The sequence below is a fragment of the Chiloscyllium punctatum genome, chromosome 3, assembly GCF_047496795.1.
Source record: "Chiloscyllium punctatum isolate Juve2018m chromosome 3, sChiPun1.3, whole genome shotgun sequence".
NCBI classification, from domain to species: Eukaryota; Metazoa; Chordata; class Chondrichthyes; order Orectolobiformes; family Hemiscylliidae; genus Chiloscyllium; species Chiloscyllium punctatum.
In genome coordinates, this window is record NC_092741.1 from 33,342,759 (window position 1) to 33,360,424 (window position 17,666).

Sequence of the window (17,666 nt, forward strand, 5' to 3'; positions counted from 1 at the left end):
CAGGAAAATAAAGATGGGGGGTGATGTAAAATAGATTTTAAGGAAAAAAAGGTGATGGAATGAGATGTAATGGAGGGAAATAAACTGAAGATTGTCGGGGGCATTTCTGCAGAAAAGTGAATTAAATTAGAATGTAATCTACAAAAGTCAGGATTTTATGTAATGAAACAAATACTATATTTGATTTATTGAGTCACTTTGGCATAGTTTTAAATGTTTACTTTGGAAGTTACATTCCCCAAATGCTAATTTTTTATTTTCTCAACATGAAACTTTGACCCTACTGGTGTATGTAATTCTTTTGACTGAAGACATCAGTTTAGGATAATTTGTGCCCTTATTTCTTTGAATATTAGTATCTTGATTTTCTTAATTTTATTTTAGTATCAGTTTTCAATGCATGTGCATTGTTAGATTACACAGGCTTTCATGTTATTTGCACTTTTTTAAAAAAAAAGTGGCCTTTGAACTCTGATCAATAGGAAATGATTCTTGAATTAGCACGAGCTCTTTTTCTCCTTCTTGGAAGAACTCTTAATCACGAACTTTTTTTCCTGTTTCAAATTATTCCATTACATGGACCTGCCTTGTTCCTTTCAATGTGAAAAAGTTTGGCACTTGAAAAGCACAGTCCGTCAGCATCCGAGGAGCAAGAGAGTTAGCGTTTCAAGCATAAACGTCAATTCTCCTGCTCCTTTAATGCTGGCTGATCGGCTGTGCTTTTCCAGCGTCACACCTTTTGACTCTGTTCTCTCGCATTTGCAGTCTTCATTTTCTTCTCTTCCTCTCAGTGTCTAGATATCTTAAGAAAGGCTGAGTATAAAAATGATCTGTGGTGCCTATCTTTTGCTCATTGAAAACCAAAAAAAAGGAAAGCAAACTTTTGTGTGGGAAACCACCTGCAAATATGGAAATAGCAGCAATGCTGACAGACTGTCAGCAGTCCATGTGTTTTCTAACTTTAAATGGTGTTAGCTGCCCAAAGAAAAGCAGTACAACCATGGTGATATTCTGTTTTCGTGTATGTTCATAAGCCAGCATGAGTGATTTTATGATCTGTCACTGTGAAGATTCTTTAAGTTTTGGGATGGTTGAAATGTGTCCATGTGTGTTAGTGTGCAATACTTGTGCATCAGTCTAACCGCTGCTGACCTCTCACCATTGAGTCAGTTAGCTGTGGGTATCTGTTAATGAGGCAAGTTAATTCAGTGATTCTTTTTATTGTCTTTCCTGTACTGAAAGTAAGTCTGCACCTATAAAAGCCTTCCCTCAGCACCTTTACTAAATTTGTGAACTCTTCTCTTTCTGATTTAGCATTTTGGCAGATCAATATGCTATATCATAAGGCTATTCATTAACTAAGCTTCAATTGGCTACATATTTATGGACTTTTTAATGCATTGCACTTGTAAAGTGTATACATCATCAATTATTTCAGCTGATTAAAGTTGTTTAATCGGCATATTTCTTCCTAAAAATTGTCATGGTGTAGAGTGCTGGTGTTAGACTGAGGTGGACAAGGTTAGATGTCATATTGTACCAGGTTAGTCCAACAAGTTTATTTGAAATCACAAACTTTTGGAGCGATGCTCCTTTGTGAGGTGAAGTGAAGGGAAGCACACAGACACAGAATTTATAGACCGAGCGATTAAAAGATAGCACAAATGGTGCATGTTGAGTGTCAACAGGCTGAATAACAAGTCTCTGCAGTTGATCAAAAGTGTTAGATGGTGTGAGTAAAGTGTCAGCAGCTAAATAGAAGTGAAGGGATGACCTGTGTCCGAATAACCGAAGTAGAGAATAATTACAAAAAAATTAAAATGACTGCTCGAAACAAACCAAATGGCTGGAATAATATGGTAGGTATAAAAGTCGCATGCTGAGGATCAAACCAAAGTAACAAGTAATTCAAAACTGTACAAACTAATGAAGGTAGAGAGATGACAAGTTGTCAAGGTGATTGTGTCAAAACAGAACAGTAAAAAAGATTTTACAGCTAGAAATGGTCTACTGCTCTCTTAGTGGAGAGACAAACAGGACAAGTAGCACACACAATCACCTATGTTTTGAAAACAAAACAATAAATGTTCTGTTGGAAGCATAAGGACTGAAGCTACATCACACCTGTGTTTGGTGTGGTTTTACACCAGGGTCTGTTGTGACATGGTGATCTAAAATTTCTAATTTTTATAAGAATTATATAGCAACAAACAGCTGTCACAAACTAAAGGTAAAATCTTTGTAATCCCAGAGTACCTTTGGGCTACTGATTTGCAATGTAGTATGTCACAATGTAGGATAATATTCATTGCATACAAATGCTTTTAAGATCTTAAAGTCAGCACAAATTCTTAATATCCATTGAGTCAGCATGTTGGTTTAGCAAATAATTACAACAGATAAAATGGCTATTGATAACTTTATTTTTGCTTGTTTTCATTTCAATTTGAGCAGCAGCAGAGGTGTTGTAGATTGATTGTGATTAGTTAATAATTACATATCATTGTGATAAGTAGGATAGTGGAAGATTAATTTAATGGACTTTGTTGTTTTTTCCATGAGCAATTCCTTTCCTTCAATGGGATCTGACCCCCCACCAGAACTTTGGACAATATACACATACATGCAGATCTCCCAAACATCTAAACTGTCTGTTTAATGTAAAATGATTGTTGTGCAGGGGAACAATGGTTCTGAAGGAACAGTGCAATAAATTAATATTAATTATACATGGTTCCTGAAGAATACCAGTCATTACAAAAGCACAACAGCTTGCATGTACAAGGTACTGTTAATGAAGGAAAGGTTTCTGTACTGCTGACATTTTAAGGCTGTTTTTGTTTTAAATGCAATGGAAGCCAATAATACCCATCTAAAGTACTAGATCAAGCTGATAGTGCCTTGTTTATTTCTCGTCATTTGACAAAAACTGCATGAAATTATGAAGTTGCTTTCTTGAACCCATAACCAATTGACTAGGTGGAAAGATTGATCTCTCTCAGATGCGATTATAGTGATAACTAACCACAGCAAACCATCATTGAGGCATACAGCATGCTTTTGCCCAAAACGTCGATTTCGCTGCTCGTTGAATGCTGCCTGAATTGCTGTGCTCTTCCAGCACCACTGATCCAGAATTTGGTTTCCAGCATCTGCAGTTATTGTTTTTACCAGCATGGAAACAGGCCCATCGGCCCAACTTGTCCATGCAGACCAGGTTTTCTAACAGCACTATCCCATTTGCCTGAGTTGACCCGTGTTCTTCTAAACCTTTTCCTATGTACATATCTGTCCAAATGTCTTTTAAATGTTGTAACTGTACCCTTCTTGCCCATCTTTAGTTTTTTAACCTGACTTAAAATGTAATTGTGAAGAATTTGGCAACATGGGAGGAGATTTTCCAGGATATTAGTAGGAAAAAAGGACTTTGAAAATGTTTGGAGTTATTACTGAAGCAGAAAAGTTTAAGAAGTGATCTAGTGGAGGCTTACAAAATAAGCAATTCACCAAGTACATAGGGAAAAAGTAAATTCCTCTGATGAATATGTCGATAAGCCTCCCACAATTTCCAAACTCATGACCTCCACAACATACAAGGATAAAAACAGCAGACCAGTAGGAGCACCACTACCTGGAAACTCCCCTCCAAACTACGCACTTCTGATTTTGAATAATATTAGATTACTTGCAGTGTGGAAACAGGCCCTTCGGCCCAACAAGTCCACACCGACCCGCCCAAGCACAACCCACCTAGACCCATTCCCCTATATTTACCCCTGCACCTAACACCACGGGCAATTTAGCATGGCCAATTCACCTAACCTGCACATTTTTTGGACTGTGGGAGGAAACCTGAGCACCCGGAGGAAATCCACCCAGAGAATGTGCAATCTCCACAAAGTCAGTCACCTGAGGTGAGAATTGAACCCACGTCTCTGGCGCTGTGAGGCAGCAGTGCTAACCACTGTGCCACCGTGCTGCCCATATTGTGCCGTTACTGTCATTTTCTCAAAATTCTGGAAATCTCTTCTTAACAGCACTGTTAGTGCACCTAGTTAGTCCACATGTGGACTGTAGTAGTTCTAAAAAGTGGCTCATCATTTTGAAATCAATTCGAGTGAGAAACATGCTGGTGAGTGATGTCAAATTCCCATGAAAGGAAACGTTTGCAGGAAACCACCTTGAAAAGGAGATTGCACTAGCACTGAACATGACCTCTTCTGCACTATAATAATTGTATCACTGGGTAATTGGTGTAATAAGAGTAATTTTGCCAAATTATTATTTGTAGGTGATAAGCAGATTCTGTAGCCTGTTCATTTTTGTAGAGAGGCAGATGTTGACTTTTCTTCAAGGTCATTTTAACATTAGGTGAATTGCACTTGGACAAATTTAAACCCAATTTCTGCTCAATAAAAGTCCAAACACCAACTCCTGACAATTCTCACTCTAGACAGAAGAATAGTTGATGTTGGAAGTGGAAATCTACTTGCAAAGTTTGAAGCATGTTTGTTTGAGATGAGGATTTTCTGTGCCTTTAATTACCTTGATTGAGTCAAATTGTGGCGCTGGAAAAGTACAGCAGGTCGGACAGCATCCGAGGAGCAGGAGAATCAACTTTTCAGGCATTAGTCCTTCCATCATTAGTTTGTAAAGACAGAAAACTGCTTGTTCCTTAGTAATACCATGACTATATAGCAATATAGTATCCTGGGTTTCGACGCTAATTCAAAAATTAACTGCAATCTTGGATGAATAGATAACTGTAATTAACTATTTAATGTGCTAACCTATTATGGTAATGTGTTAACAACTTTAATATCAGTTTGGCTTGATGTCACTTTTTTAAAGTTAGGTTATAATTTTCAAAATTTGTTTTAAAATTGAAATAGTTCCAATGTGAAAAATTGAGAATCCACATTAGAATTGTTCACTTTCTGGTCAAGATGCTGATTGGAAAGTTTAGAATTACAAGTAGCCTTTCAAGCAATATGATATGTTGATCATTAGATTGCTTTTCTGTAGCAAGTTTAATGTGTAATTACAACAACTTCATGAAACTCACTGGGGTGTTAGTTGCAAGATGTTGTATTCAAAAGACTGGTAGCTAGAGCGAGAGGTGCTGGTACGTTGTGCATTAATGATTGTGTGTACCCTAAGGCATTATTATTTCTTCAGTGATACTGTTCTTTAGTAAAAAGGGTGAGGTATTATATAATTGCAAATATTTCTGATAGTGTTCCCCTTTATTCCACGGATTAATGGTATTTAAAATCCTTCCTTAACATTCTGCTCACCCCACTTCAAAGTTATATTTCAAATACTTGCAGATATCACAGTCATAAGAATTTGCAGTTCTTCCCATTGTGTGAAAAGGGATGTACACTTGGAAGAGGATAAACCCAGTAGAATTAGGGATAATTCTACAAATGTATTTTCGTGATGCAGGCTTAGATAAAATACAAGTATCTAAATCTTGGCATGCTTTTGTAAATGGATTGAATTCATAACTGATGAATTGGAGATTGCCATTTACTATCTCCTTTTCATTTCTAGATGTATTGAATGTTAGGTTTGCCCTTTGACATAGACATTCTAGGTTGGTTGCTCATTTAAAATTTCACTTCTATACTATCACTTATGTTGCAGTAATGATAATTGAATGTTAGGATTATCTTCTCATAAATATTTTAATTTTCCTTCTAGCCTTAAGTAGATATGTGCTCTTGATCAATGAGCACTAGCTACATAAGCAAATAAGCAGAAATGGGCCCTTTGAGCCTACTCCGACTTTCAGTGCGATCAGGGGTTGATCATCCAACTCTGTACCCTGTTCATGCTTTCTCCTTGTGTTCTGTGATTCTTTTAGTCCAAACAACTATAGTTACATTTTTTTTTGGAAGTCTTCAGTACTTTTGCATCATTTTCCTGTAGCAGAGAATTCCACATGCTCCCCATACTCTGGGTGAAGAAATTTTCTTCACCTCTGTCCTAAAAGGCCTATACTTTATCCTGAGAATGTGACTTCTGGTTCTGGACTCCCTGGTCATCAAGAACACCTTTCCTGCATTAGTTAGAATTTTATAAGTTTGACTTCTACCCCCACCCAAACTCCAGTGGACAGCCCTAACCAATCCAGTCCCTTCCTGGACGTCAGTTACACCATCCCAGGAATCAGTCTGGCAAACCTGTTTTGCATTCCCTTTAATAACCCCAGAAAATCCTTCATTAGGTATGTAGGCCAAAACTCTGCACTCTACTGCAGATGTGGTTCTATTAATATCCTATGCAATTGCAGCAATATGTTCCTGTACTTGAATTTTGTTGGTATGAACACCAACATATCATTTGCTGTCTTCACCGTCTGCTTTACTTAAATGCTTAGTTTCAGCAATGGTGTGCAAGGACATTCAGGTCACATTGCACCTCCCCCTTTCTCAATCTGTTGCCTTGGAGAAATTAATCTGCCTGACTGTTTTTGCGACCAAAGTGTATAACCTCCCATTCATCCACGTTGTACTACATTCCTTAATATACCACGTTACTTAATTTGTCCAAATCACATCAAAACTTTTCTGCATCCTTATCTCAGCATATTCCCTCCACCCACCCAAATCAAGCTTTGTGTCACCTGTAGACTTGGAGATGTCGCAAAGTTTCTTCATCTCAATCATTTAATATTTTACTATATATAATAATTGAGTAGCTGGGATCCAAGCAGTGATATCTGTGATACCCCACCATTCACTGCCTGCCATTTGGGATGGTGGAAGTCCCCTTTATTTCTACTGTTTCCTGACTGCCAACCAATTTGTTATAGTAACTGACCTGCAATGCCATGTGCTTTAATTTTGCATACTAATCTCCTATGTTGAACCTTTGTTGAATACCTTCTGAAAGTTCAAATAAATCACATTCAGTAGTGGAATTATAGTAGCTGTGTATGCTGCAAACCAAAGAAACTCTTCCAGAGTCTGTAGAATTTTAGATGATCACCTTTATTGATGTGCTATTTCTATGGCCACTTCCTTAGTTATTCTGGAGTATAGATTATCAAGTGCTTTACATTTATCTGCTTTTTAATCCCGTTAATTTCTCCAACATCATTTCCCTGTTTTCAATTTCTGTCCACTCCTGCTTTCCAATAGGCCTGCTAATTTCCCCATATTTTTGGGATGTTATTTTGTCCTCCTTTATAAGGACAGAACTAAAGTATGTATCTAATTGGTCTGCCATCTTTGTTCCCATTATAAATAGGTATGAAACCTAGTAAATCTAACCCAAACTTTCTGCTGTAGCAATTCTTTGCTGTACGTGTAAAAATGACAATTTTTTTTGTTTGAGACCAACTGACCAAGGTTTGAAGTAAGCATTTGGTGGAAGGCTTAATCATGTAATATTTCATTGAACTGTGAATTTATTAGACGTCAAATGATTGCTGTGGCTTATAAAAGATCAAGTTTCCTAGGCACACTTTTTTTCTCTCTGCAGGATCCCATTATTCAAGTAGAGTTTAACTGAAGCTAGCTATTTTGAGCACCATGTTGAAGATTTAAATGTATTACACAAACTAAATTATTCTCTCTGCTGTGTAGTAATTTTTTCCAGAGTCAGAAGACTCCTGTTTGTTTCTGAAACTTAGGTTGATTGTAGACTGTTTTGAGTGAAAGGAATTGAAATGGAATACATCTTGTAAATGAGAGCTGAAGTTGCAAACTTTATTGCTGTGCAGTATTTATTGCACCTCTAAGCTAAGTTGGAGGGAAGATATTCGATTTACTCTGCAGAATGTTTCTTACATAATATGCAATCAAAGGCCACCATTTTAAAGTTGATACAAAGTTTTCTGTACTATACAGTTTGCTTCAGTAAATCATTATCTGTTATGTGATCAGTTTTCAACTCGGAACTGATAGGTCCAGGAATACTAAAATGCATTATATTGCACAGTATTTTGTCATGCAAGCTTTTGCATCGTCGTATAAATGGTGTGTGCATAAAACATGTTGTCTGCATACTTGTGACAAATTGAAGACATTTTGTTTCTTTTTCAAAATTTAAGTTAAAGTTGAAACCAATAGATGTTTCTAAAAAACAGGTCCTAAGACCATAGAATATAGGAATAGATGTAGGCCATTCGGGCCCTTGAGACTACGATAGTATTCAATAGTGTTATGGCTGATCAGGCATTCCTCATGTCCACTTTGCCACCGTTTTCTGGTAATGCTTGATTTTCTCTCCTGGTCAAGAATCTATCAGTAGACTCTGCTGCCACAGAGAGTTCCAAAGATTCTCAACCCTCTTAAAGAAGAAATCCCTTCTGACCTCAGTGTTAAATTGTTGCCCCTTTATTCTGAGACTATGCTGTCTTATCCTTGACAGCCGTACAAGAGGAAGCATCCTCTCCGCATTTTCCCTCTCTAAGCTCCTTAAGAATCCTATATTGTTTCGATAAGATCACCATTCATTTTTCTAAACTCCACTGAGTAGAGTCCCAATCTGATTTCCTTTGCTCATAAGACAATTCCATCGTAACAGTGATCATCCTAGGGAACCTTCTCTGAATTACTTCCAATTAAATAATACCTTTCCTTAGATAAGGGGACCAAAACTGTTCATAGTGCTCCAGAGGTGATCTCACCATCACCTTGAATAATTTCCAAGGGAATAACCAGTTAGGAATGACCTGTTCACTTTAAAAATTATTTTTCTTAATTTCACCACCTTCAACCTATTTCATTCATCTGAAATGACAGATGAGTTCTGTGAATGATACAGCACAGCTTGAGGTCATTTAATCCATTGGGTCAATGCCATTCATTTGATGAGCAATTCAGTTATTTCTACTTCCACATAGACCTGCATTTTTTTCCTTCAGTTCTTAATTCAGTCTTCCTTTGAAGATTTCTATTAAATCTTGGAGAGAGACCTAGGGGTTCAGGTGCATAGTTCCTTCAAAGTGGCATCATTGGTAGACCAGGTGGTGGTGAAGGTGTTGGTGAAGGTGTTCAGCATGCTTGCCTTTATTGGTCAGAACATTGAGTATAGGAGTTAGGATGTCATGCTGTGGGTGTACAGAATGATTTGGAGATGCCGGTGTTGGGCTGGGGTGTACAAAGTTTAAAAATCACACAACACCAGGTTATAGTCCAACAGGTTTAATTGGAAGCACACTAGCTTTCGGAGCAATGCTCCTTCATCAGGTGATTGTTGGTGAGGCTGCTTTTGGAGTACTGTGTACAATTCTGCATACCCTTCTGTAGGAAGGATATTATTAAATTGGAAACTGTGCAGAAAAGATTTACATGGATATTACTTGGACTGGAGGGTTTGAGTTGTAAGGAGAAGCTGGATAGGTTGGGACTTTTTACCTTGGGTTATAGGGTTTTGAGGGGTGACCTTAGACCTTTATAAAATCATAAAAGGAAGGGAAAAATCATCCAACCCCGTGGTATAGTCTCAGGATAAGGGGATTTCCATTTTTGGAGGTATTGAACCGAGGAGAAATTCTTTCACTGAGTTTTGAAGTCTTTGGAATTCTATGCTCCAGGGAGCTGTGGATGCTTGGGTGTTGAGTTTATTTATAGAGGTTTATAAAAGCATGAGGGGCATAGGTAGAGGGGTGGTGTATATATGGAATGAACTGCCAGAGGAAGTGGTAGGCATAGCTGTAGTTACAACACATTTAAAAAAAATTTGGACAGGTACAGGATTAAGAAAGATTTAGAGAGATATAGGCCAAACGCAGGCAAATGGGACTAGTTTAATTTGGGGAAACCTAGTTGGTATGGATGAGTTGGACTGAAGGGCCTGTTAATAGTAAGCAAGAGGTAGATCTAAAAGAGTGATGTAATTTTATTTTTAAAAAAATTACAAGATTTATTTGAGAAGAAATTTAAACCATATGGGCAAAAGACACAGAAGATGCTTTTTTTGCAGGCAACATTCTTATCAGTGACCTTTTTATAAAGATCTATAAAATCATGAGAGGTGTAGAGAAAGTACATAGTCAACAGCTTTTCATCATGGTAGAGGATTCTAAAACTAGAGGGTGTACATTTAAGGCGAGAGAGGAGAGTTACAAAAAGATCTAGTGGAGCAATTTGTTTTCCACACGTGATGAGTGTCTGGAATGAGCTGCGAGAGTTAATGTGGAAGCAAATACAATTTTGTTATTTAAGAAACATTTAGACAGGTACATAGATGAGAGATATGAAGGATTATGGACCAAATGCAGGCAAATGAGATGACTCTAATTGGGGAAAACTGGGCAGCATGGGCAAGTTGGGCTGAAGGGCTTGTTTCCATGCTGTAGGCCTCTATGATTCTGTTATTTAATGAACCTATAAACAGTTATGCTGGAAAACAGGGGTTGACTAGATTGGACCTCTACTCTTTTGAAATAGAAGAATTAAGAGGTGATCTAATTGAAACATAATTCTTGGAGTTCTTGACAAGGTAGATGCAGAAAGATTATTTCCTCTTGTGGGAAAGTTTAGGATCAGAGAGCAGTATGAGACCAGCCAAGGATCAATACTAATCCAAACTAGAGACCCAGACAGACACCCAGCGACTGTGGCAAGGACTGAATGACATCACAGGTTTGAAAAGGAGACAGTGCAAGATAGCAGACGATGATGCATCCCTCCCAGATCATCTCAACGCCTTCTATGCTCGCTTTGAGCAGAATTTCGGTGGAGAGGTAACACCTATTCTGACCTGACAAACCTTTCCCAACAGTCGCTGCATCAGAGGTCAGATCAGTTTTCCTTCGTGTGAATCCAAGGAAAGCGATGGGACCAGACAGAGTACTAGGCTGTGCACTCAGGGAATGCTCAGATCAACTGACACAGGTCTTTTTGGACATCTTCAACCTCTCCCTGCAGCAGGCCACTGCCCCTGCCGGTTTCAAGAGGGTCAACATCATCCCTGTGCCTAAGAAGGCTCATGTAGCACGGCTCAATGATGACTGCCCAGTGGCCCTAACTTCAGTGGTCATGAAGTGCTTTGAATGGTCAAGGCATTAATTAATCCAGCCTCCCCACTACTCTTGACCCACTCCAATTTGTCTATCGGACCAACAGATCCATGTCAGATGCCATATCACTTGCTCATCACTCCTCCCTAGAACATTTTGACACCAAGAACAGCTACTTAAGAATCCTATTCATTGATTTCAATTTCAGCCTTCAGTACTATTATCCTCTCGAAGCTGATTACTAAACAGTGATCTCGGACTAAGCCCCACTCTCTGCAACTGGATCCTCAGTTTTCTGGCCCACAGGCCACAATCAGTGAAGATTAGGGACAATATTTCATCCTCACTAACACTCAACACTGGAGCCGCCCCCAGGGGTGCATACTCAGCCCCCTACTGTACTCACTGTATACCCATGACTGCGTCGCCAAATACTAGATTAATGCCATTTATAAATTTGCTGATGACACCATCATAATCTAAGGGATTCACAGATTAAACAAAAAAGTAGGAACGTAGAATCTTCGATAGCGACGAAACAGATTACAGATGGGAGATAGAAGACCTGGAAAAATGGTGCATTGAGAACAACCTAGCTCTCAATGCTGGCAAAATCAAGGAGTCATTATTGACTTTCTGCGGGATATTACTCATGCCCCCCTACACATTAACAGCACAGAGGTGGAATGAGTGGAGGGTGTCTTGCTCCTGGGAGTGGTCATCCACAATCGGCTTTCTCGGACTCTTCATGTGGAAGCGCTGGTTACAAAGGCCCAACAACGCCTCTTCTTCCTCAGGCAGCTGAGGAAATTTTGGCATGACAGCGAATACCCTTGCCAACTTTTATAGGTGCGCATTCTGTCTGGATGTACCACTACCTGGTATGGCACCTGTACCATTTGAGATCGGAGACGGTTACAGAGAGTGGTGAACTCTGCCTGGACAATCAGAAAGGCCATCCACCCATCTATAGAATCCATCTGCCAGGCCAGATGTTAAGGAAAGGCTGCCAGCATTCTAAAAGATCCATTCCATCCTAGTAGTGTTTTTCTACAACCTCCTATCATCTGGGAGAAGGTACAGAAGTCTGAACACACGCACCAGCCACCTTCAAAACAGTTTCTACCCTACTGTTGTTAGAATACTGAATGGACTTACAAGCTCTTAATATTTGCCTGTACCTGTGTATTTGTTTTTGCCATGTTTACCTATTATTTACTTCACTGTGCTACTTACTTCTGTGATCTGCCTGTATTGCTCGCAAGACAAAGCTTTTCACTGTGCTTCTGTGCACATGACAATAAATTCAATTCAGTTCAGTTCAATGTCAGAATAAGGGATTGCTCATCTAAGACAAGATTTCTTCTGAGGATTGTGAATCTATGAAATTATGAACAGTGGAAGGTTACAAAGGCTGGGTCATAAGTATACCCAAGACTGAGATTTCAATTTTTAATCTAAGGGATTCACAGATTAAACAAAAAAGTAGGAACGTAGAATTGAGGATTTCAAATTAGCCGTGATCGCATTGAATGGTATAGCGGACCGAATGGGTGGAAGGCCTGCTACTCTCCCTATGTTATTGTATTAGGGTTAATTCGCAACAATCAATCAGGCTTGCAATGTTATGCATTTGCGTTTGCTAGAAGCTGCATTTTAATACATAGGGTCTTGTTTTATGGAGGCAAAAGGAACTTCTAGGTGCATTGCACTTCTGTCACCAAAAAAATGGGCTGTGGAGATTGCCAGTCTCTGCATTCCCATGGCAATGTCCTGATCAATCAGAATCTACATACCCACACTGACAATGAACATTGACGGTTAACTATTCTAGCTGAACGTCCATGCCATTGATGACCCAACCAATCAGCACCCTTTTCTCTTTGTTGTAAAAACTGATGTCTCTTCTGTGTGCGTGTGCGCGTGTGTCTTGCTTTCATATGAGCTGAGGAGTGGGGATGTTCACCAATGCTCAGCACCATTCATGACAACTCATGCTGATGTAGCCCATCTCTAAGCTCTAACTTACCAAGACTAGTGGTTTCACTTGTTTCTTAACCCCTTTTTCTCATATGTGCCTGGAAGGGTAAAGCACATTCTTGTCTGTAGTGGATGGCTCCTGCTAAACTGAGGTTTGGGTCCTGTTAGATCCATTGATTGTAACCCAGAAAATCTATGGACTTTAATTACAGCTCTTTTTATTGAAAAAGAACATGAAAGCCAAAGTAGGCTAATAAAAGTTCACTCGCACTAGAGAGAGATTCTGAAATGTATATTAAATGCAGTTAATTATGGTCCTGTAAAATGTACCAGTAATGTATTGCCATATGTAAGATTCAAATAATTATATCGCACGTGTGTACTTGCATTTCGCCAAAAACCACTTCAGTGGTTGAGCAGTTGCATTTGGCTGTCCCTGTTGTAAATCATGGGGTTGAGATTGCTGTTGTGAAGTGACATTGAGCAAAGTGATGGCTATGTAATTAAAGTGAGTAGGGAAGGTAGATACAATTGTCAAATGTCTTTAAAAGTTCCAAATGGAACACCTGATCTTGCTATCTTACTGACATTACTGATCTTACCATAATGTAAAATTTTACAGCCATGACGTGGAGACGCCGAAGTTGGACACAGGTCAACGCAGTCGAAAGTCGCACAGCACCAGGTTATAGTCAAATAGGTTTTTTTGAAATTACATGCTTTTGGAGAACTGCCCCTTCATCAGGTGAAGTCTGGATGATGAAGGGGCAGCACTTCGAAAGTTGTGATTTCAAATAAACCTGTTTGACTATAACCTGATGTGTGACTTTTGACCTTAAAATGTAAAGAATGAAGCTGCGCTAGGGAAAACAAAATCGGGTTTAGAAGAAAATCAGTAGGGAAGGAAAGCAAAGGTGAAGTTGAACGTGTCACTCCTTAGGCTGCAGTTAGGATATTGCATCTAACTTTGAGCACACTCCTTAATCTATCATTGATTTGAAAATATGAAAAAATTCTAAAAATTATTGAAAAAGTAGAAGGATTATATCATGGAGGATTATGAAATTGGGATTATAAAACAGGAAGATTGAGTAATGCTGTTCAAATTTGAAGATTTTCAATTGAGTAAATAGTGAAATGTAGCAAAGAACGATTTCTTTTGGTCAGTGAGTTAGAAACCAGAAGGCTGAAATTGAATATCAGCAAAGGAACAAAATGGTAAACTATTTTTCCACACAGTTCCAACCTAAGAGTGTTTTGTATCAGAAACGTCAGTAGAGGCAGAGCCCATAATATTGTGATGTACACCCAAATATTTAATAAGGAAAACATTGGTCAATAAAAAGAAAATAGGGGAATGAGATTGCTGGTAATCTCTGAGCTACCAATCAATTGAATAGTCTATAATAAAAATAAAGAAATGCAGATGCTGAAGTTCTGAAACAAAAATGACTGGAGACACAGGGAAGCATCTATGAAAAGAAAGCTGAGTTAATGTTTCAAGTCCAATGACCTTTCAGTTTGTTCTGTGCTGTGAAGTTCTAATGACAACTTTACTACTTTATCTTTTTCAGTAAGAGGATGCCGCCCTGGAAAAATTGTACAGATGACTGAGGCTGAAGTTCGAGGTTTATGTATAAAATCAAGAGAGATATTTCTCAGCCAACCTATCCTTTTGGAATTGGAGGCACCTTTAAAGATCTGTGGTAAGGAGACAATTGCTGTTACTTTCGACTTTGGATCCTACAATGCCATGAACAAATAGTTTCCCCTAGATAGTGTCCAAGGCCTAGTTATAATCTGATTCTAATGTCCAATGAATTTGGCTGGTTTTCCTATTAGATAAAGATTGCGACAGAAAACTTCAACAGTGCAGTAAAAGTTCGCTGTCATTGAGCTGATATAAAAAATAAATATAACCCATTAATCACATGAGGCTGAAATCTGAATAAATATTGTTTGTATCCATAAGGGGAGTGAAAATACAATATCTACTTAATGTTCTTGAAATTTCTTTTAAAATTGACAATCACACAAATGTGAGATTTCTTGTCATTGCATCATTGACTAAATCTTCCAGTGAAGAGGACATTCTAAATGACAAACAACTTTGCAACATCTCTCTCCAAGATTATTGGAAAGGGTCATTTGAAACAAATGAACCATGACTGCTCTTGTGGAGCATTCAGTTATGAGGAGAGACTTGAGAGCTGAGAGTTTGCCGACTGCTGTCAAGGAATGTCAAATGACACTGGTGACTTTGTCACATTTCTAGGTAGTCTTTATTCTTTTTTGCAACTTGTCTGATAACATGATGCTATTAATGTTAAAGGAATTTAGCACAAACACTGCTAATATAGCTACTGTATATTTTTACAATTTAATGAAAGGATTTTGAACTAAGAGTGTATAAGACTCCAAAAGACTAAAGTCAAATGATGATACTATTGTGCATTATGCTTTTTCTCCTATGTTTTCAATTACTTTGTCAAAGCAAATTGATCTTTGGCTTGCCTTTTTCACATCCTAACGCTGTAATTTCTAATGCTTAGAAAGACTAAGGAGGTAAGCAAAAGGGGGACACAAGTACTTCCAAGTTGCTTTCCAAATCTACAACAGTATGTTGTTTGTTGCCACTGGGTCAAAACCTTGAGCCCCTCCCAAACACTGCTGAGAATGTTTCACCTTCAGCACTGGGACTGAAACTGTCTTAGCAATACATTTTTGAAAGAACAATAAATCTTGTCTTGTCTTGTGACCTCAACATCCTGTGAATGAATAATAAAAAGAAAATTCTGACTTGCTTTCCAAAATCTAACATGTCAACTATCTGATTTTATGCAAGCCGCATTATGTTTATTCAGTATCTTCCAATATCTGAAAGTTGTTCAATTTTTATTGAACAGGAGATGCACTTGAGTTTTATGTATTATGGACAGAGTATGGTTTTAAAAGTCGATTTGTTTCAAACTAAAATAGACTACTTAAGGTGCAGTGGAACAGAATTGAACAATAACCATGTCATAAAGGAGACTTTGGGTATCAGTGACCATTACATGATAGAATTTTGTGCTCAGTTTGAAAATGAGAAATGTGGGTCTAAGTCATGTCTTTAAATCTAAAGAGGGTATGAAACTAGAGATGGTTAAAGTGTACTGGGAAACTTGTTAAAAGTTGGACCTGTTTAAAAAAAAATGTAGTGGTAGATTTTAAGGAGATATTTCATAATTTGCAAAGATTTATCCTAGTGACTAAAGGAAGACTCCTGAAGAAAGATGCATCATCTGGCTAAATAGTCTAGGTTTAAATTTAATGGAAGACCACAAATCTCTGAAGATTAGTGGTGGGTCAGAAGATTTAAGAACCTGCAAAGAATCTCATTAAAATATAGTAATGTATGAGTATTTGAATATTCAGAATATCACACATTGCACTCTTATTTTAAGAGGCCCAATGTGTTGGAGGTAGTATATTAATATGGTTAGAAGATTGGCTGCCTCATAGACAGAGAGTTGGGATAAGGGGGACATTTAAGGGATGACACCCTTTAAGTAGTGGAGGGTTGCAGGGATCAGGGCCACAAGTTTTACAATATAAATGACTTGAATGAGGAAAGTGAATGTACTGTAGCTAAGTTTGCAGATGATACAAAAATAGGTAGGAAGGCAAATGATGAGGATGACACAGGGTTATGAACAAGTTGGTGATTGGGCACAAATTTGGTAAATAGACAATAGGTACAGGAGCAGGCCATTCTGCCCTTCGAGTCTGCACCACCATTCAATATGATCATGGCTGATCATACTTAATCAGTATCCTGTTCCTGCCTTATCTCCATAACCCTTGATTCCACAATCCTTGAGAGCTCTATCCAAGTCTTTCTTAAATGAATCCAGAGACTGGGCCTCTACTGCCCTCCGGGGCAGAGCATTCCACACAGCCACCACTCTCTGGGTGAAGAAGTTTCTCTTCATCTCTGTCCTAAATGGTCTACCCGTATTTTAAAGCTGTGTCCTCTGGTTTGGCACTCGCCCATCAGCTGAAACATGTTTCCTGCTGCCAGAGTGTCCAATCCTTTAATAATCTTTATATGTCTCAATCATATCCCCTCTCAGTCTTCTAAACTCAAGGGTATACAAGCCCAGTCGCTCCAGTCTTTCAGTGTAAGGTAATCCTGCCATTCCAGGAATTGACCTCATGAACCTATGCTGCACTCCCTCAATAGCTAGAATGTCTTTCCTCAAATTTGGAGACCAGAACTGCACACAGTACTCCAGGTGTGGTCTCACCAGGGCCCTGTACAGCCGCAGAAGAACCTCTTTGCTTCTATATTGAATCCCTCTTGTTATGAAGGCCAGCATGCTATTAGCCTTCTTCACTACCTGGAAAATATGAGGCTATTCATTTAGGTAGGCAAAATAGTGAAGTGGAGTAATCTTTCAATGGAGAAAGACTACAGAAAACGACAGGGATTTTGGAGTTTTCATGGCTGTATCGCAAAATGCCAAATCCAAGTTCAGGGAATAGGGAAGGCAGATTGAATGTTTAGTTTATTTCAAAGTGAGTGGAGTTTAAAATAATGTTTTGCTAAAACTTTAAAGACACTATTGAAGCCAGGAGGAATACTGAGAGCAGTTTTGTTCTCCATACCAAAGGAAAGATATATGGCAAAAAAGCAGTCCAGAGAAGATTGACTGAGTTGATGTCA

At 38.5% G+C, this 17,666-nt stretch overlaps 1 protein-coding gene across 1 annotated transcript in view; it reads left to right on the top strand.

Annotated features, from left to right (window-relative positions):
- ppp1cb (protein phosphatase 1, catalytic subunit, beta isozyme) overlaps nucleotides 1–17,666 on the top strand; it is a 112,172-nt gene that overhangs the window by 16,273 nt on the left and 78,233 nt on the right. Inside the window, exon 2 of the mRNA XM_072551368.1 lies at nucleotides 14,533–14,664. Coding sequence (XP_072407469.1) covers nucleotides 14,533–14,664 — 132 coding nt within the window. The remainder of the gene's footprint in view (nucleotides 1–14,532; nucleotides 14,665–17,666) is intronic.